Source organism: Thermobia domestica, chromosome 6 (assembly GCF_964235325.1).
Source record: "Thermobia domestica chromosome 6, izTheDome1.hap1.1, whole genome shotgun sequence".
NCBI classification, from domain to species: Eukaryota; Metazoa; Arthropoda; class Insecta; order Zygentoma; family Lepismatidae; genus Thermobia; species Thermobia domestica.
Genome location: NC_137459.1, coordinates 174,797,228 through 174,818,667, shown reverse-complemented (window position 1 = coordinate 174,818,667; position 21,440 = coordinate 174,797,228). Strand labels below are relative to the sequence as shown.

Below are 21,440 nucleotides of genomic sequence, written 5' to 3'. Positions count from 1 at the left end.
AATAGATTGGGTGACGCCTACATTTTGGATCGTCACATCGGTTCAGCAGTAGGTGTTACGGTGTGCGATGACATTAAACTCCATGCCCGTTCGTACCTCTTACACATTTATGAACATTTGATCAGCCAGGGTACATTGACGAGGTGTTGGACCTGATTGTGGTCCCTTCAGTGCAGATCCTGACGGGAACTACATTTCAGTAGAATAAAGTGCACTCTCATCTTGCACGGTACTGTTCTACACTTTGTCTAGTCTCTTTCCCTCTGCTTCCTTGGCCGGAGCGTTCCTCCGATCTCTCTCTGATTGAACACATCTGGTTGATGGTTGCACACCTGCGAACTCCGCCAGATACAATCGATGAGTTGTAGTATCGTGTTGATGATTCGTGTCTTGCCATAATCCAGGATTAAAATGAGAAATACATAGTAAACTACATCTTATACGTTTGCTTACAAAGTTTACTGGACTGACTGTGCATGTTACAAAAAATAAATTTACGTACCTCACGCATTCACGGTATGCGCTTTGAGACGCAACACTCCTGGGCATTACTGGAACAAGTGTTGAAATTGGTTTCCATCGGCAGCATATGAGGATACCGTGTCGTACACCAGAATATACACGCCAGTGTTTCAGATATTACTTGTATATACACGTGCCTGATATTCTGCTTTAGGTGATCCACAGTTGTGCTTGGTTTGATACACATCTGACTTTAGATACCCCACAAGTAAAAGCGTAGTGGCGTTAAGTCAGGTAACATTGGTGGTCATTCCAGAGGATCTCTGCTATCAATCAATTGACAAGGAATCACCTCGTTTAGACACTGTCATACTGTACGGCCGTAATATGGCGGTGTTCATCGTGCTGGAATGCCTCAATGCAAAGCGGGTGTCATCCAAATACAGCTGTAGTGTGGTCTTCAGATAATGTAGCTATTGGTTTGATGTTAAACTGTCATGCAAGAAAACTGGCTCTAATAAATAATTACCGTTTATCCTATACTACACATTCACTCGAGGATCAGTTTGATGGTGAGCTTCAGCAACTATGTAAGAGTTATGAATAATCCAGTACACAACGTTGTCTGGCGACTGTATTGTTAAAGCGAAAAGTAGCCTCATCGTTGAATGGAATGTCAGCATCTAGATTAGGATGCTGTATTCGTGTCTGCTGGAACCATTCCCAGGACTCTGTTCTGTCTGTGTCATATCCATGTAACTTTTGTACCAAATGTATCATGTAAGAACGACACTGTTCACTTGAGAAAATTCTGGAGATAGATATATGGCTCGCACCAGGCTTTTAACATTCAGTGTTGATCGTTTAGGAATAACTATAACCTTCGCAACTACATCAATTTTCATGGAGCAGGAAGTTGCACTTTATTGTCGTTCACTATATGGTCTGTCCGCGACGTTGCCTATGGCTTTGAATCGTGGCATGAGTATCGAAATGCGTTGGTGGGACGGTTGTATCTAATTTGAATGACGCCTGTGATACTCTGTTGTTGCTTCTCGTAGACTCATTCCAGGTGTATGAAGGAACACCATTTCAGGTTTTTCCTGCATTGGATACATTTCACTTGGTGAAAACACACATACCACATAGGTAACCATTGGAATAGAACTAGACTAAATTGTTGCACAGAGGTAAAATTAGACACGGCATGGTCAGACAGCCGCATTGCATAGGCACACAGTTCTAATTTGATCACCACGGCACTCTAATGATTACGATAAAACTCAATAAGAGAAGTAACCTTTGTGTACGTTGCGACCTTTTCTTGCATTTGTCTCACAAGTTACCATTTAACCGGATCTAACCACCTGCTGTGTTTGTTCTTTAGTTCAAAATAAAAAAAAATACAATTCACTGTCCTGACAGTATATTTTCATTACGTTTTTAAGAAACAAACTAATGACCAGTGGTGGAGGTGAAAATGTCACGCACGCGAAGCTCCATATCATGAAGGGAAGTAGATGCAGAGCTCCACATCTTCATGTCGGCCATATTGGAAGTGGGTAGTTAGATAAGTATATCATCTCGAAGCTGAGTGAGTCCCAGAACCTCTACGACAGAAAACCCCGGAAATCGAATCCTGGTCTCTCGCGTTGCTGCTAGATACTGTATTTTCCTGATCACCGAGGCCAGTACTGATATTTTTGTTCGAATGCGTTACAATGGTAAAAACATGTCAAGCTAACAGTTTGAGTTTGTATCGTTTACAAATCCAGACGGTCACTACAGAAATTAACTATACTATTTTTGACCCTCGACGGTGACCCCTTGAGATCAGCTGTAAAATATTTGGCTGATAAGCATGTTTTTTGATGCGGAGTGGAGTGTCGAAAACCGCATGCTTCTATTACCGTTCGCAAAATAGCTGAAGTATGACACATAGATACAGAACAATAACAATAGCGTCCTGTAGGGACCACAAATACAAAACATGAACTCAAGATGGAGGGGTCTTTTACGTTTCTATGATGATACTTGCAGAATACATATATACGTTGGATGCCAGTACATTATTTCTTGCTTAGCAGTATTCCAGTACGAGATAGTAATAACCATATTAAGGTTACGAGACCTTTAATGTTCGTTAAATTAATATTGTGAATAGTAGTAGTACCGAGCGAAAAGGAGGAATTAGTTGTAGTAATACGTAGCAGTAGCTGCATTGTTTTTCTCATAATTTATATTTTTCTCCGAACTAATTTTCAACTTATTGTGAATTTCATGTCCCTTTCTCTCACATGCCTTTATACCCTAAGATACTAATGATTGCAATCTATCGTATATTTATAGTAGTCTTGTTTCTTCCCTATGGCATATTTTTCTTCTTTCTGTTCAATTATTGCATAAATTAATGCTTCTATTGCAATACTATGACTGGCAACGTTGCTTTTTCAATTACCATTGGGGCGACTACTAGTATAGAGCCGAAATTATTGCTGGTCCGATTTGAAAACTTCCGACAGTCTAGATTTAAAACTTAAAACTTAAAATTTCCAACAATTCTGCTCTCTTTACGTTTTTCATAACTGCACTCATAACAAAGTTGTTCTGTAGCGAAGGACTTATGTTACATTCTATATACATACAGCGTATTTCAAAACAACACCGACGTTTGAGAGGTGATTTCTGACGCAAAGAGAAGGCAAAAAGTATAGACTAACCTGGGTGCAGAAATCCATCATTTCGGAGTTATAGGCTGCCGAAAACATGAAAAAAAAAAAGAACTTGAGAAGTCCGTAGCTCCAATATTATGAGACTTACCGTAGTCGGGTCAAGACTTCACTTAGGAACTAGCACGTTCCCTATCCAAATATCCATGTTTCAGAATCCTGCAGTACTCACGCAACAATTTTTGTATAGGGAGTTTGGCTACGGACATATAATTTGAAGTACTCACCAACTACTTCTATATAGGTCCTATAGTATTGAAGCTGTCGATCTTCAAAATTCATGTTTTTCATGTCTTCGGCAACTTATAACTCTGATGACACATTTGGACATATATAATGACACATTTGTACACCCAGGTTGGTCTATACTTTTGTCTGATCTTGGTGTCAGGAATCACCTCCCAAACGCTGTCGGTGTTTTGAAACACCCTGTATATCGTGTCTACATATATTTTGTAAAGATAGATAATTGTCATCCTTGCTTAAGTATTTCAATTCTTATTTATTTAACTGAGAATGTAGTAAAAAAGAGCTAATCTGTTGTTTATACACTTTCAACAAATAAAATTCTCTAGCGATGTATGAAAAGTTGAAAGAGAAATTGAGATTCAGTACTTACGAATGATGTCGAAAACGCAGTCGAATATTTTTATAATAGCGTAGATCAAATAATTGTTCAGACAATTCTATCCCTTCCTCAGAAATAAAACAGTAACTATAGTAGGAAATATCCGATGTGGTTTGATGCTGGGATTATAAACACTTTGAAAATTAAGGAGTGTCATAGAAAATGTAGAAACGCAACAAATTATAATGAACTAATATTCAAAGATCTATAATATAATATTAGATAGATAATAGGGTGATTCAGGAGGAATATCACATAATTTGTGAGGTGAATCCACATGTGAAAATAAACCGAAAAAAGTCCTATGAACATGTGTTCGATTTTCGGTCGTTACGGAACTGGAGCGGGTTGAAGACTAACATGAATGATTATGAAGTCAAGACACCAATTGCTGTATGGCAAAGACAAGACACCATATGAATATTACTCACCGAAATGTTGTATAGGGTTGTAATGACAATAAAGTGGGACAGATGACTGCTCCATCCTACACGAGGTGTGGGGTTATTCAACAGATGGCAGCACTGTGACGTCGCTCCGAGGCAACGGTGCAAGCGCACCCAGTGTGCAATCGTGGGTTGGATCAGTGAGCAGTCGTGAAGCCGTGTGCGTGCGTGCTGGAGTTTTGTTTAATTGGGCAAGTCCATTGTGTCCGTGAATACGGTACTAACATGCTGCAAATGTTCATCCATGCAGAATACGCAGACATGTTGTTTGTGTACGGGTAGTGTAATGGCAATGTCCGTGCGGCTGTGACAGAACACCAGAGACGTTTCCCTGATCGACAAACCCCCTGTGCCAGGGAATTTCCCAGGGTTTTTCAAACTTTACGTGAATCCGGAACACTACCCAGTGCACACGTGAGGCCGTCTAGTTGGTTGAGGAAAGGGAAGACATTATTGCAGTAGTAGAACGGAGTTTCACCAGTACACGGCCCATTAGCCGTCAACTCGATATTCCACAAACGCTAGCGTCCGTTACATTCGTAGGGCTTGTACCCATTCCATGTGCACCCCGTGCGACATCTGCATCCAGGTGACACAGTAAGTAGACAATTTTGTGAATGGTTGGCTCTATATAGGGACGTCGTGCAATATACTTTATTTACAGATGAGGCTACATTTACGCACAATGGTATCACGAACACCCGCAATTCTCATATACCTACATAGGCGAAGAAGAACCCACATGACAATAGGGAAACAAGATTTTAAGTTAGGTTCTTAGTGAACGTCTGGTGTGGTATGATTGATGACTTGGTGGTAGAGCCTTTGTTCCTGCCAAATCGCATGATACCCGCAGCTTTATGCACATTTTCTGATAGAAGATCTACCTATAATTGAAGGGTAAGGGGAAAAAAGAAGGAATGTCACAAAACTCTACTTTTGAGAAAACGGCATTTTAATATTGAAAACCGCGTAAATAAGAATAGGATTAGTCATTTCTTTTGCCCTTTTTTACATTGATATTTTTCATCTACGCATGCATACATATAGAGGCGAATAGTACCAAGAGTCACCAACAGATAGGACAAAGTATCCGATAAAGCACACACATGGACATTCCTTGTTTTTTCCCCTTACCCTTCAATTGTTTGAAGACGTGATGTTAGAGCAACGACAGCAAATGAACCTGCAACATGATGGAGCACCAATTCACTGATCAGACAATCCCAATTTCTGAATAACACATTTCCTCAACGGTGGATTAGTCGTGGCGGATCCATTAACTGGCCTCGTAGATCACCCGACCTAACCGCATTAGACTTTTGTTTATGGGGGTGGTTAAAGGGTATGTGTACGATACTAAGGTGGATACACGTGAAGAACTTGGAGCTCGCATCGACGACGCTGTTCCCCACATTAAAACACGCAAAGATGATGTTCGATGTGCAACACAACACACCCTCCAAAGCGTTGCCAATTGCATTGAGATGGGCGAGGGGACTTTTTGAATACTTCTTGTAAGATGGATCAGTCTTCCGTTGCACCATTATTGTTACCTCAGTACGTAATTAGCATTTCGGTAAGCAATATTGACACTTGTCTTCATAATCATTCATGAATGTGTGTAGTCTTCAACCCGCTCCAGTTCCGTAATGATCGAAAATAGGACAAATGTTCATAGGACTTTTTCGGTTTATTTTCACATGTGGAATTACGTCCTATCTTTAGAAATGGGATGTTATAAAATAATTTTATGGGCCCGCCTCGATACTATGTGCCCCGGTTAAAGAACCAGGATAGTATGAACGAATTTCTAATTACATCAAAAGTTAAAACGACTTGTTAACACGATTTTATGCCATATGTCTACATCAAAAAATTTATCAATATTTGTTCAATGTATGTATATGATAGAATCAACATGAGTAAAAGGTTGGATGTAATGTATATTTACTTTACTAAAGCATTTGATACTATAGACCATCAAATATTGTTATCAAAATTATCACAGTGTGACATATCTAATGGTTTCGCTAAATTATTAGCATCGCATCTTGGTCTTAGAACTCAATATGTAATGTAGAAATCAGCAAAATCATTTGAATATGTAAAAAAAACTCAGGTACTTCACAAAGCTTAATTCCATTGTTTTCTGTTATATATAAAATGATTTACCTAAAGTCATTAATTCTTCGAAATGTCTCATTTACGCTAATAATGCAAACTTATACAAGGAGATAATGATGTGAACATTAGAGACTTGCAGGAAGATTTCAATGTGTATCAGTGGTCCTTAAGTAAAGTATCGGTTGAAGTTCAGTATTCAAAAGTGCTGCTCAATAGTTTTTACTACTAACAACCAGTGTACTATTATAGATTATGAGGGTAATGGTATGCATTTGAGACAGGAATTGACAGTAAAGGATCTTGGTGTATCACTATTACATTATATGTATTTTAAGATTCATATTAATAGTATTGTAAATACACAGGAAACTCGGATGTGTTAATACATAACACACGGGAATTTGATATCAAATCAGTTAAGTTGTTATTTAATGCCTTTGTGAGATCTAAACTGGAGTACGTGTCTATGCTTTGGATTCCTTTTTATAAAGTACATAACGATCAGATATGAAGAATATAAAACAAAATACTAAAATATTTGTGTTATAGGAAACATAACACAAATGCCTTTAACGATAAGTTAAACTATAATGATTTATTACTTGAATATAATGAGCGCAGTTTAAAAGTAGAACGTGATAGATAATCCAAACTTCTTGGAAAAATAAAAATTAATATAAAAAAGGAATGTAATATTGAGTTCTGTACCAAAAGCTACAATGTATGAGAGTTCAGCATTAATACAAATTAGCATGCAAAATACTATTATGAAACGAATTACAGCACTAGATTTCAGACTTCCTTTTACAATTAATATTTTTAAAAAAGAGATCTTGAGTATTACAGAGACCTGAGCCATCTTTGCGTCAATATTTTTATTTTGTGCATTACATGAATATACAGGCACTATAGTCTCTTAAGTTGAATTTATTAGTAGTGTATATATATAATATAATATAATATAATATAATATAATATAATATAATATAATATAATGCAAAATATGGATCAAGTTTTGAGTGTACATTATTTGTAGAACGGAAAATGGAATTACTCGATTGCACTATACCTAGTATAGGTTTGAATATAAAACTGTATTATATAACGTACTATTAATTAACCTCCAGCAATTGGAAAGATTTTTCTTTATTGGAGGAAATAAACAAATATTATAATATTGTTCCGTTTGATCTTTAATTAATATTAAAATTAATTGCTAAACTTTCAATGGCTGTTGCAGCATTTTCTTTGAATATTTTGCATGAGGCAATTCAGAGTAGTTCTAGTTTAGCTTAACTTTAAAATGTCTTGAAATTAGCACTGCATTGCCACTTACTAATTTCATATTTTACATTCGTAGTTCCAGTTTCTTCGTGAAGTCCGTACTAACGGTCTCCGAAGTGTCACCAGTCTGGAATTGGAAGACGAATGCTTTATAGTTTTCGCTCAGCAGCATAACTCACCCGTATTGATATTGAAGTATAATGATTTATTTAATAACTTCTACGTGTTTCAGTCACTGTATTTTAAGACCACAGTGTTAGGAATGGGAATTTTCTATGTTGGAGGTAAGTTATAATCTATTTGTTTTCCAGAATAATTTTAGAAAAAATAATGTCCTAAGCTTTTAAAAATGTAATCGGTGGGGTCTCTTGTAGCGATATGTTATTTCCCCTCAAGCTAACGGAAGAAAGTTTAATTTAATAATTCTTGTATTTATCTTTCAGAAGCTGTATGAAGTTTTCTTCCCTTACGTTTACGTTTTATCAATATAATTTGTATTTTTACCGATAAAACTCGTCAATACCTTCCACTAAATGTAATAGAGTAGTTTTGGGAACGAGATTTTTTTTTTGTGTGTTGCTTTCGAAGGTTATTCATTTGAAAAATATATATTAAATTTAATTGTAGTAACTAGTCAATCATTCATTTTTACTCAGGAGAGAATATGAACCCTCAGAGAGGATATTTCTCTTGCTGTAACTTGTTATATCGTTAAAAAACTAAGTTTTTGTAGTAATTTTTCCTATCTTAACTCCTCCTCATTCTCTTTTGATACGTGTATTGAAGAAATGCCGCTTTCTCAGTGATCAAAAGGTACAATTATTCAAGAATATATTTTCATAGACCAAAGATAAATATATGACTCGTATTGTGGTGACGGTTATTTCCAAATATTCTGGAATTTCCTCAGGCTCGTAGACAGCAACAAATGTTAGTAAGGCTGTACGAAATTTCGGGAAGAGAGACGTAAGTGTCGTTTTGACCAGTATTTATTGAAATTCATTAAAATGGGATAGCATTCATAGTTGAGGAATAAAGTAAAATGTAGGCACACACATACACCTTTAACTTGTTTGCATTCAGATTTTTTGAAACATTTAAATGACGTGAAACCTACTTGTCCTCGCACTTAACTTGGCATTAGTCATGTTTAGAAAGTTACGAATTTAGTTACGAAAGCGGAAGTTTGTTCCACAGAACTGATACGAAGTGAAACGGTGATAACTAAAATTTTTACTTCATAATAAATTAGAATATTAGGTAGCAAGTGTAACGAATTTAATTACAACATACGTTAATGAAATAACACGCCACATATAACTCAAATGATTAAGAACTTGTATATCTCTCATATCGGTAATTGATATTAGGTTTACGTAATAAGAAATCACCAGGAGCAAAGAATGACTGGTAGATATTACATAAACAATTCTAAATTTCAAACACCTGTGTCATAATTTGATACTTAAAATATTAAAGAAACTAAATTTTCAAGCTTCTTGACCACGAGATATGTTATATTATTTTCCCTATTCACAAACCTGTCTTGCTCTACTGTAGCCCTACAATCTACATATTTTTATATTGATATAAGTCTTTTGGATCTCTCTGAAAAACATATTTTACAGTCCTTACGCTTTACAGGTGCACACTGAACAGTTTTTTTTACACTTTGTACAACAATACTTAGTCCTCGTATTTTCTTTCCTTACGCACAAGGCAGAACGTTCAGAATGTGCATTTAGATCAAGCAAAGTGGGTGACTTCTTTGGTATTCCTTTATATAACTTGAATGTTAGATTTCACTTCTCTCGACAGGTATTTCAAATTTACTCTTGCCTTCTTGTGGTCCAAATTCAGATCTTTAGCAAAGCATTTTCAGGAAGCCTCTCCTTTTCGTGTTGTTTTGAGTATTAGCCATGCAAATAATATAATTGTTTACACCACAAATAATCATCGGCTACAGTCATCTATTAGTTTTTTTTCTAGTTACATAATATGCACACTGGGAAAAAGCCTAAGATTTAAGGATAATGCTTGTATAATATACTTTCTGGTGGGAACGCCATATCAAAATTGAAGTGCAACTTCCTCGAACGGTAGTGTCTTACTTAAATACGAGCACTGGTGGCTCCAGAATTCTACAAAAGGGAGCGAAACCGGTATTCCTTCTCCTTCCTGCAAGCCTCTTCTCAGCTTTGGAGCATCTAGCGATTTTAAGTTTAAAGGCATTCTTTAAATTCTGATGGGAGACACAAATATTAGTAGAAACTTAACAATGAATTGCATAATCAAAAATCCATACAGAATTATTGAACTTAATTTTAAATGCTTTACTCAAAACAAAGAATTCAAGCTATTCAAGAAGTGGAAAAGAATTGACGTTGCCAACGGTGCTCAACATATTTCTTCAATTTTAATTTCTTAATCGACTTTGTAAGAAACACACTTTTATATACTTACTAAAATACGAAGAGAGTAATTTTGAAATTGATACAAAATCTGTGTACTCGTAAGTAATGATGAAAGTCTACTAGCTTAATTTCTCATACATTTATTACATTTATTAACCTGTAAAATAAAGACGATAATACTCAAATGATGCATTGAAATTCAAGTATATATTAGATTTTGATAGTTTATAAAGCAAATAAATAATTCATTTGACCAATCATTTTCATCACCAAGACCATTCGTGACCATTTATAAACACTCATAACGTAGAATCTCAATCATGTTGAACCCGGGAACTGAACCTCGGGATTCCATGCTGAAGACTAATTTACTAATCATATCTCTACGCTGAACTTCAAAATATGCATTCAGTTCCGAAAATCTACCGGGGACTGAATTGACTGAACCCTCTTGAGTGTTCCCCACATCAAACATCTTACATCACAATTGGCTAAAATACCGCGGTGGCTCAGTGGTAGAGCGTTCATCTATGGTGCTTGGGGTCCCTGGTTCAATCCCAGTCCCCGCCAAATGAATTTTTTGGTGGACAAACACCGTGTGCTTGGTTTCCTAGGGGTTCTCCCGTTTCCTCCCACTTTCTTCATTCCACTATTTCATTCATTACTCATCATCACCGTCTCCTTTAGCATCACCGGCATATCCGTGGGACGTAAAACTCAAAGATTTCATTTCATTTTTCGATTACAATTGTTTCACAGCTTGAATGTTATATTCCAAATAAATATAATTATTATTATTTATATGATATTCTGTCGTTAGTAAATCAATTAAATTAGAGTAAAATATTGAATATTTTGCACTTCACTATCTTATTAGCCTGTGTTCCACCTTGCTTTAGCAGCTGCGTAAGTCTCAACTGTATTATCAAAATCCAAAGTAGATGCTATTTCATTTTCGATAGAAAGAATTGCCAGATTCGTGAGTCTTTCTTGACTCATTGTGGAGTACAAGTATGATTTTATGAGTTTCATTTGCTGAAAGACCTTTCACATGATGCGACAAATACGGGCAGGGCAGTATTATCAAAATCTGAAGTGCGGTTGCCAAACTTATGTAAGCTTCAATCCCCATTGAATATACATATTTCAGTAGCCTTGTGGGGGGAAAAGTCAAGTTGTTCTTTAGCTTTTTGAGCACACCTTAGTAAACGGATTATATCAATACAATCCTGAAATAATTCTACGCCATCCAGCTCATTCGGGAAGAACAAAGCCAAATCAGAGCAACATGCTTTTTGCCATTCCTCGCTGTTATCTAGCTGTTGCACAAAGTTGCCAAAGTATAAAAATAGTTCTATTTTATTTCAATCTAAATATAGAAGGAAGCAATATAACACACATAATTCACGTAAATATTTTTTTTTTCTTTTAAATATTCGAACAATTGTTTTCTTATTGAACATTTTCTTCACTCTGAATTTGTGGGCTGAAGTGTAAATTCATATGCCAAAAGACGAGAGCAAAATAGAGGGGAAACCAGCTAAGCAATAGGGTTTCGCTCGCTGAAAATTCGAATTGTGAAGGACAAAATAAAAAAAGAAGTAAAATAAGTGACTCAATGAATACAGCGTCTACACCAGAGCTTTTAGTTATCAACAGAATGCTAGTACCCTAATAAATCATTATGTACTTGAACTGATAAATAAGTAAATAAATAAATAAATAAACAATAATATTTTAGGAAGCAAGTTAGCAGACGGGGCCACATTACTTGCACCATAAGACCTTATAATGTATACAACACAATATACTTCGACTTTATTATATTTTAATGTACACTCAGCTTTTTCCTTTAAGTTTCTCTGAGGTTTTTGAACAGAGTGAAACTTTTATTTTATTTCACATACAGTTTTTCCTTTAAATTTCTTTTGAGGCCCCAAGATAATTAATAGTTTTTTTTGGCCCCCAAGAGAGTAAAACGTTTGTATTATTTTTACACCTACATTCAACCTTTTCCTCTAAATTTCTTTGGGGCTTCCCCAAGAGCATGAAATGTTTACTTTATCTATTTTTCACCTACATTCAGCTTTTTCCTTTTAATTTCTTTGGAGGCCCCCAAGAAAATGAAACTGTTATTTTGTTTACTTTTAGTCTACATTCAGTTTTTTCTTTAAATTTCTTTGCAGGTCCCCAAGAGACTGAAGCCCTAAGCTATGGATTGTTTAGCTTATACGGAAATCCGGCACTGATTAGTTTTATTAGACACATATTTCTGTTGTTTCATCTGTGTTACTTGGTGTAATATTGATTGACAATTAATTGCATTTACTTTTAGGGAAGATGTAGATTATAAACCTTGACGGCCCTTCTACGGCTCATGCTAACAATGTTCTTTAGTAATTATTTTTTACCTACCGTCCGAGGGGCACTCACAAAGTGGGTCCGGGGCGGGGCACCGCTTGTTCCGCCCTTACGCCGCCACTGTACAGAAGTGCGTTCTACGATGTTTTGACAAAGGGTTTCCGGAGATTTCTTTGAAATAACTCGGCTATTCAATAATTTCTTTTTCAGGTTTTTTGATCGACTAACTTTGTCTACAGTAACCACTGATAGAAGCTTCATATTGTTTCTTCTTTGTTTCCTTTATATTCTTTATCGTTTGTTGGGTCCCTGATATACTTACTTGAAACGTCGTTTCACCGCAACAATTCAGTCATAACTTGAGCTTTCGCTTTCAAATGTTAATTTCATAAAGCTTTATACCACCCTGTTTGTCAGTAGTTTTTCCACGAAATTTCCTGAAGAGTCTCTTACTATGTGAAATCATAATGCCAAATGTCACCGTAACAATGTACCACAGTTTGATGATATGATGTTTTAAATTATTTATTCTGAATATAAAAATATATTTTTTTGTAGAAGGCTTTCTTTAACGAATATAGTTAACCCTTTAATTGACAAGCATTGACAGCATTACAATTAAAATATTTTGTTTGGTTTTGCGGTTAAACGATGTCTTCCTGATCATAATTTCGTAATTTTTAAAGTATTTTTGTACTTTTGTTACAATATATAGGGTGTTTATTTCAAAGCAACATTCCCATAAAATAGGTCTTATGTGTAGCTACTGAGCAGCATTGCCCTATTATGATAAAACATCATAAGAATAATCTCATTAAATACCAAGTTTCGTTGACATATTATCCTACAGAGCAAGAAACCACAATTAAAAAAAAATAAAAAGAACTTTCGCGGAACGTAGGAGATAAAGCTTCTACAATACTAAATTTGACTGTCTCCTGCTGACGAAGATTAGAAGTATCTAAAGAAGCGACCCGCAAATCATGTATATGAATATCGTATGAAAGCAATAATGCCAGTTAAATGATTATTGAAGTTATAATTCCTGCGGATTACGCAATATAATGCGATGTTGCTTGAGAGCAACACTGCCCAATAAAGGGTTAAAATTACGTGGAAAGTAACAAAAATGAAAGGTGCTAAGAAATACAAATGGTGTGAACACTTTTAAAGTAAATGTTCTTGCTATAAGGCATTAGTTTTACTGAAATTTTTAAGTAGTATGTAGAGGCCAATAAATACGCTGCAACTTAGAAGTAGACCTCACCACTTCGCCGTTGCGTTAGCAAAAGGAAACGACTACTGTCCTAGAGTAGGGTTGAATATAAGATATTGACAAAAAATTTAGCTGCTAATGAGCACTAGAAATACGGGAAAAAGGAAATAGAAACATGAATGTGGGAAAGCCATCTACAGTATAATTTGATAGTTGCAAGACCGATATTTTTTCGAAATAGATGGAGGAACAATAGTTATGACTTCAACTATGTAAATCGAGTTAGGAGGGATGTTTTTATGGCATTCCAGATCATGGCCGCCATCTTCAAATCCGCCATATTGGATCGACGTCAACTTTTTCAAATGGAAAGAGGGCCATGTGAGGTATCAAGCAACAATGATTTTTTTCCACCCAATCTCATACACTAATTAGTTTGTCCATATCTAGAACGGTTTACAACTTACAGTTATTTCAATGTTGAAAAATTCGTTCTTTGTAGCAGATAACAGATAACTATAGTGACAATGAATAATAGCTCCAGATATAGCATTCTTACTGGACAAAATTACGGCAATTCAAGAAATGCAAGTCCTCAGCATTGATAAAATGGACAAAACAGAATTTTGTAGAGTACCATGAGCACCTAATAAAAATGAAGCGTCACAAATATCACAAAAGTTAATGCCGGAAATATTGAAAGCCTGCTTCTTCGGCACTTCGAACCATTCGATCGGCTCATCAATATATACTGATTTAAATGCTTATTTAATCATTCCTGTGAAGCGAGGATGCTGAAATTGATTGTACACAAGGGAATGCAGAGTGACAATATCTCTCTCATGCAGGTTTGAATGGAAATGTTCGTCCTTTATTACATAATCACATATAGTACGCCAATGTTTTGTATTGTCTAAAAAAATACATTGAAAGGTTGAAATATGCCGGTTGTACCTTTTGGAATTTGTCACACTTCCACTGATTTCCCAGGTGGAGATATTGTACTTCGCACCTCTTCATTATTAAATAATTCTCATGTATCCAGCATAAGTGAATTCCTGCTTCCTGTATTCGACCAAAAGCAATTCACATATCATTCAGCTTCCACACTAGCTTCTTGATTGTTTATCTCATGATGTGCCTCCTCTAGAATATCTAGAGTGTATTCCATTTCGAATTCCAATTCTTCATCCGCTAGGAATCTAATTATGTCATCTGCGATTACTCTTTTCTGTTCTGATATATTTGTTGCATTGTGCTTGAACCGTAATGTCTGTAACTGCTGCAGGAGGTACATAGCAATGTTTGCCTTATTTAACGCCATGGTGTGTCGTTTTTTAGTCTAGAATTGTTGCCTGCACACACTCTCCCTAACACACTTACACGCACGCACCTCACAGAATTACAGGCTTAATACAATAAACGAAATAACTATTTCTCAAACACTTCCAAGTTCACGGGTAGAACTCACAGTGAAAATAATATATTTCCTGCACTTGTCTCCTTACAAAGAGTTTTTCGCTGTAGAATGGTACACGATTCACGTAAGCTGCTACCGTATACCGTAGCTGCTACGACCAGGAATGCCATTGGCAACCAATATTGCTATTCTCTTCATCGTGCTTCCCCAACTTGGGGATGTGCTTGAAACCCCATCGTGCTTCAGTTTGAATCTACAAACACACACACGAAGTGGCGAGGTCAGAACCACTTTATGAATGCTGAGGACTTTCGTTTCTTGCATTGCCGCAATTTTGTTCTGTAAGAATGCTGTCTCTGGAGCTATGTTCATTGCCACTGTAGTTATCTGTTATCTGCTACAAACAACGAACTTTTCAACATTGAAAGAACTGTAAGTCGTAAACCGTTCTAGATATGGACAAACTAATTAGTGTATGAGATTGGGTGGAAAAAATCATTGTTGTTTGATACCTCACATGGCTCTCTTTCCATTTGAAAAAGTTGACGTCGATCCAATATGGCGGATTTGAAGATGGCGGCCATGATCTGGAATGCCATAAAAACATCCTTCCTAACTCGATTTACATAGTTGAAGTCATAACTATTGTTCCTCCATCTATTTCGAAAAAATATCGGTCTTCCAACTATCAAATTATACTGTAGATGGCTTTCCCACATTCATGTTTCTATTTCCTTTTTCCCATATTTCTAGTGCTCATTAGCAGCTAAAATTTTTGTCAATATCTTATATTCAACCCTACTCTAGGACAGTAGTCGTTTCCTTTTGCTAACGCAACGGCGAAGTGGTGAGGTCTACTTGTTAGTGTATCATTAAGTGCAGGTTTCTCTATCACTCCAATGTCAAGATATTAAATCAACTAATTATTAAAATTAAAAGTAAACAATGATTTTTTACAGGTTACGAAATGGAGGATGCTTTCCTTGGAATTGCTCTAGCGAATGATACTCTTCAAGTTTACCAGTACTTTCATATTGAGGTAAGTATCAAGATAATTGTCGTGTATCTGAGCTTTCTTACGCTGTGGAGGGGAAACTTCATACATTTTTTTTTTAAATTCTGAAATGTGATGGATTTCAAAAGATACGATATTTCTTATAATGATTTATAGCCGTTAGTTTGTCATCAAATACCCTTTACATCAAATCAACTATCCCATGTTAAAATCTGAACTACTGGCACCATTGATTCTTACACTACTTTAGTCCCAAACGACGACTCGACCTTTCCAAGCATACTATAAATTATTCATTTTAGACATTGCACAGAGCTGCGAGGTGAAAGGCTTAGAATGGGTTGTCATGGTAATAACAGTAATGAGTTGTAGCTTCGGAGGGTGGTGATTCTGCAGTCTGAATATCATTACAATGTCTTTTGTATTTCTGATGAAAAGGATCCGCGGTGGCTCAGTGGTAAAGCATTCACCTCTGGTGCATGGGATCCTTGGTTCGATGCCAACTCGCGCCAAGTGAGCTTTGTGGTGGACAAACATCGTGTCTGTGGATTCTCTCGGGGTTCTCCCGTTTTCTCCCACTTGATTCTTTCCATCATTTCATTAATTTCTCATCATTGTCTCTTTTAGACTAGCCGACACAACTCGAGGGACGTAAAACTTAAAGATTTAATTTAATTTTATTTCTGTTGAAAAATCCGTGTTGCCAGTTTAATTCTACAACTCCTGGTAGACTACTCCATCAACTTTGATGACTTGGTACATGACTTGTCCCTCGCTTAGCATAGGTTGTAGATATTTTATTGAAATGCCTATTTTAAGGGGGAAACAACGAGGCTAAAATTTAATACAAAAATAAAATCAGTATCTCACGATCTCGTCAACTTTGCAGATGAGACTTGATATATAAAATCTTCATTTAAAATAAGCAAACTTGTGCTTCAGCGCTTTTGTATATTCCCGTTTTGAGAGGGACCAGGGGGTATATTCTTTCTTATATATGCACATAGGATATCTGAAAACAATTTCAACTTTTTGGGAGGTGATTCTTGACACTAAAATAAGAAAAAGTATAGACCAATTGGGTACAGGAATTCTTACTTTTGGCTCTATGGCCAGTCGAAAATTTGTCGAAAACATGCAAATGCAGCCACAACTCAAAAATGGAATGTCTGTTCGAAGTCTGAGAAAAAGGGACACTTATTATTTTTAGTCCTGTATATCATTAATGCCAATTCGATATGGTGTAAGAGCAGCCCCCAAATTATAAAATTTCTCTGATCTGCAAAAAGTAAAGTCAGAAAATATTTATTAAAGTCAGAAAGAGCACTCCCGTCCATAAGAGGCCATATGGGGTGCACGAAACATAGAAGTGCACCTTAATCTTGATTATGGTATTCTTGGGGTCCCGGGTTCGATCCCAGCCTCCGCCAAGTGAACTTTGTGGTGGACAAACACCGTGTGCGTGGGTTTTCTCGGGGTTCTCCCGTTTCCTCCCACTTTCTTCATTCCACCATTTCATTCATTACTCATCCTCACCGTCTCCTTTAGCCTAACCGGCATAACCGTGGGACGTAAAACTCAAAGATTTCATTTCATTTTTTGATTATGGTATTATTAGCTCAACCCAATTTCTGCCTAGAATCGGTTGATTAGTCTCGTTTTGCATCACAGCAATAGATAATGAGCTTACAAATTCTTGGTGTTGCACTTCTGTAGAACATTGTTCTATTACTTTGATTGACGAGCGATCAGCGTTATTTACTCTGCCGATAAATGGTTCCATTAACTTCACTCTGTGATAGGTGCTTTAAGATCAATCGCGGAAACCGTAGTTTCTGTATCTATTAAATGTCCATTACATTTTAAGACATACATACTGGTTCCTTGGGAATAGCATGACTTACTGTCAGTCTTTCAAAATTTGTACGTAAGTTCGAGTTATTTCTTGCGCCAGCTGTTAAGTTGCTTCCAACTCACCATATATTATAAATTACGCAAAACACTGAAAAACTTAAATTACTTATATTGTTACCATCCCTTTAATTCCAGAAGCTAAAGATATTATCCAGGCAACTACATTTTAACTCACTGCGAATTCATCTGCCATTTTTCATCTTTTTAACAGTACATATTTTCGAATCAAATTTAACCAGCAAAGCAACGGATAATGACATGTTCATTTTTTCATGAAAGTAAATCTGCCAAATAATAAACATTAATTTAAATTAATTTAACTAATAATCACATCTTCATGGGCCCTTAGTGGCTCGTCTGGACATATAGAAAATTATTTTAACTAGCTAACAGTTTGTGTAAACTCAAGGACCTGATTATCGTAGGTAAGGGTTAACACATTAGACTTCCAATCAGAAGATACGGATTCAAATCCCGAGAGATCCGAACTTTTTATCATGCTGCAATTTCAGTTATAATCCATTCTTATAGCCATAACCAAGATGAGCTCCTATGGGGAAGGAAAGGGATATTGAAATGACGAGAATAACGAGGACTTGGAGTGGGATCACGAATTAACACAAAGATTTACTTATTTCCTTCAATTGTTCCAAATCTGATATTTTCAGTTTATTTCAACCATTTTATAACTCATATATGTATGATTGCGGTTTTTCGTCCTTATATGTAGTATATAGTGAATACTACATTATACACACAGCGAGTTGTTTTTGATATATTATGCTAATTAGCCATTGATACATGTATATGGATAGCACACTCCGAACAACATAAATCAATCTTCAAGTGGAGAAGTTTTTCGTTCATCAATTGCACAAGAGACTATTTAGTGCTCCACAGGCTTACAAACTTTTTGCAATGTTTCATGTAAGTTTGGTTGCATACGTCCAGGCGTTTGTGATAGCAGTAAAAGTACTGGACCTGACCTAATGGAGTTAGAGCAGTCAGTGGCTAAAGTACTTTTGTCGCTGAGTGTACATAAATGTTTCCTAGCCTAACTTATGCTTTTAGTCCATTTTCGGCTAAAGGGAGAAGCATCTAGTAATTCATATCACTCTTCACCATATGAATGGGTAAAATAAAGTTATATTGGATTTAAGTAAAAACTAAACTCGACATATTTTGAGAATTAACACTTAATCGTCATTGAGCAGGCTTACGATGAAAAAGAAACCGATGTCATATTTATTTTCTCGGTATAAAAAAGTTTGTTTTGTGTCTAAAGTCTTACAAGAATTTTCGTCACTACTCTGGACATAGAAAAGGGCTTATTTTCTCCTAAAAGCTCAGTGAGTTTCTGTGACTTTAGCATTAGTTAATAATGGCAGTTCATATGTTCGCTGTCCTCCTTTAGACAAATGATATAGCTACCTATATTGTTACGTATACCTGTAGAACTTTTTTCTTATAGATCATGCGTTTAGGGTTCTACTGTGTCTAAATTTCTTCATACGAAAATTCCTCTATTATCAGTGTGTACTATCTATTTGAAACAGGATTAACCCAATTAATTTTGTTTATTCAGAGTTCAAATGGATACTATAGAACTAAATAGGAAGTGGGCGCAAGGTCGGCCAAAACAGAAGTGGGGATATTGTGTAAAAACCGATATGGTACAGCGTGGTGTTACAGTGGATATAACACAACATGGAAATAGGTGAAGGAAAGCGATCCGAAAAATCGAGGCCAGCTAATTGAAGAAAAATACTTAGAAGAAGGTTTAAAACTAGCTGTGTAGAAAAATTGAGCCCACATTTAATGTACACACCATTTCACGTTTCGAATTAAAAACAGAAAGACTTTCCTTGGTATGATTCTAAAAATTAAGAACCACTTCAAATTGTTGTTTCTTATTCGTATTTTCCCCTCTGCGTAAATTAGTGAATGCATTTTATGCATGTCATAGTAAGATATTTATTGTCTGGAGGAAACTTTATTTAAATATCGCATATAATGTCTATAAATAATAATGAAAAGTTTCTTAACATTAAATATTTCATATTACTTTTTTTTTCTTGGCACATCAGTTGAAGGCAAATTCCGCATACAAAGGAGAGATATAAATTATATATGATAATTGCGATGCAAACTACATTTTAATTTATAGAGAAAAAAATAAAGTAGGACAGTAATAATTACTATCAAACCTGAAATACTATTTTCTAATTGATCCATTCTTTCAGACCGTATTAAGAGAAGGTTGACATACAACGTATTTTTTTGCATCTACAGGCAAATATGCAATGTTCATTTATGCGGAACACAGTTTGCATGCTTTTTAAATAAAACACGGAAGTTCACTACCGAAAAAAAAATAACTAGAATTCACAATTTAGTAATTTTTAACGTGCATATCACGTTGCGAGTAATCGTGTTAACTACGACTATTAGTATCGGGCAATATATCGTTTGAAGCTACACATTCATCATCGGCTATATTATTATTATTATTATTATTATTATTATGATTATGATTATTATTATTATTATTATTATTATTATTATTATTATTATTATTATTATTATTATTATTATGTAATTGTTGTGTAAAGTATTATGTATAGTATTTCACAACGTAAACACCTTTCTAAATAAAATTTCTCTGAAATCTTCAACATATCTACTTTTGCTTCATGATAGTATTCAACATTAACATAACATATGTATTTTTCATGTTTTTTCAGGGTTTCCGTCGAGTGATAAATGCCCTACAAACTGGTATCCAAGGTTTCGTACCTTTTATACTTGGTAACACTCAATATGCGTTTATACCATCCCATCATACCAGTAGTGTACTAAAAATTGTAACGGAAGGACAAATATTTTTGTAAATTATTAATGTTGTATGACTGTGTTCATTAATTTATATTGTTTCTAAATCAAAGTTTGAACTGATTTTGACCAAGATTAGTCGTAAGTTTTGTGCTTTGTAGTAAAAATGTAATGTTTAACTGCACATTTTTAAAACCAACTTTTTGATTGTAGTTTTTCTTACTTAAATTTTGAAGTTGAAACCGTAAATTCAGTACATTAGCAAAGGTGTTGTTTTACATTGAGAATGTGTCATTATGTAAAATATTGTAAATTATTCATGAAAATAATATAGCTCTTTTTTGTAATTATATTTTGCTGTTTGAATTTGAAATCCTTTTCTGTTTGGAAAATTGACATGTCCTATTTGTAAGTATATGAGACTGTATGATGGCTCTTAAATTTGATGAAATAATGCATACTTTAATATGTGAATACTATTATTATGCATCATAATGCTTAGGTTCCGTCTTGTACTATCATATAAAACGCTACTACTGATCCAATCCTTCTACAGATTCCTTGGCTATTTTCCTTTTTCCTTTTTAGAACT

General features: G+C 35.4%; 1 protein-coding gene across 1 annotated transcript in view; it reads left to right on the top strand.

The window, feature by feature from the left end:
• Positions 1-21,200, top strand: part of fs(1)M3 (female sterile (1) M3) — a 289,266-nt gene extending 268,066 nt beyond the window's left edge. Inside the window, exons 29-31 of the mRNA XM_081762460.1 lie at positions 7,753-7,960; positions 16,047-16,126; positions 20,761-21,200. Of these exons, the coding sequence (XP_081618586.1) occupies positions 7,753-7,960; positions 16,047-16,126; positions 20,761-20,907 (435 nt within the window). The 3' untranslated portion in view covers positions 20,908-21,200. The remainder of the gene's footprint in view (positions 1-7,752; positions 7,961-16,046; positions 16,127-20,760) is intronic.
• The last annotated feature ends 240 nt before the right edge of the window (positions 21,201-21,440 follow it).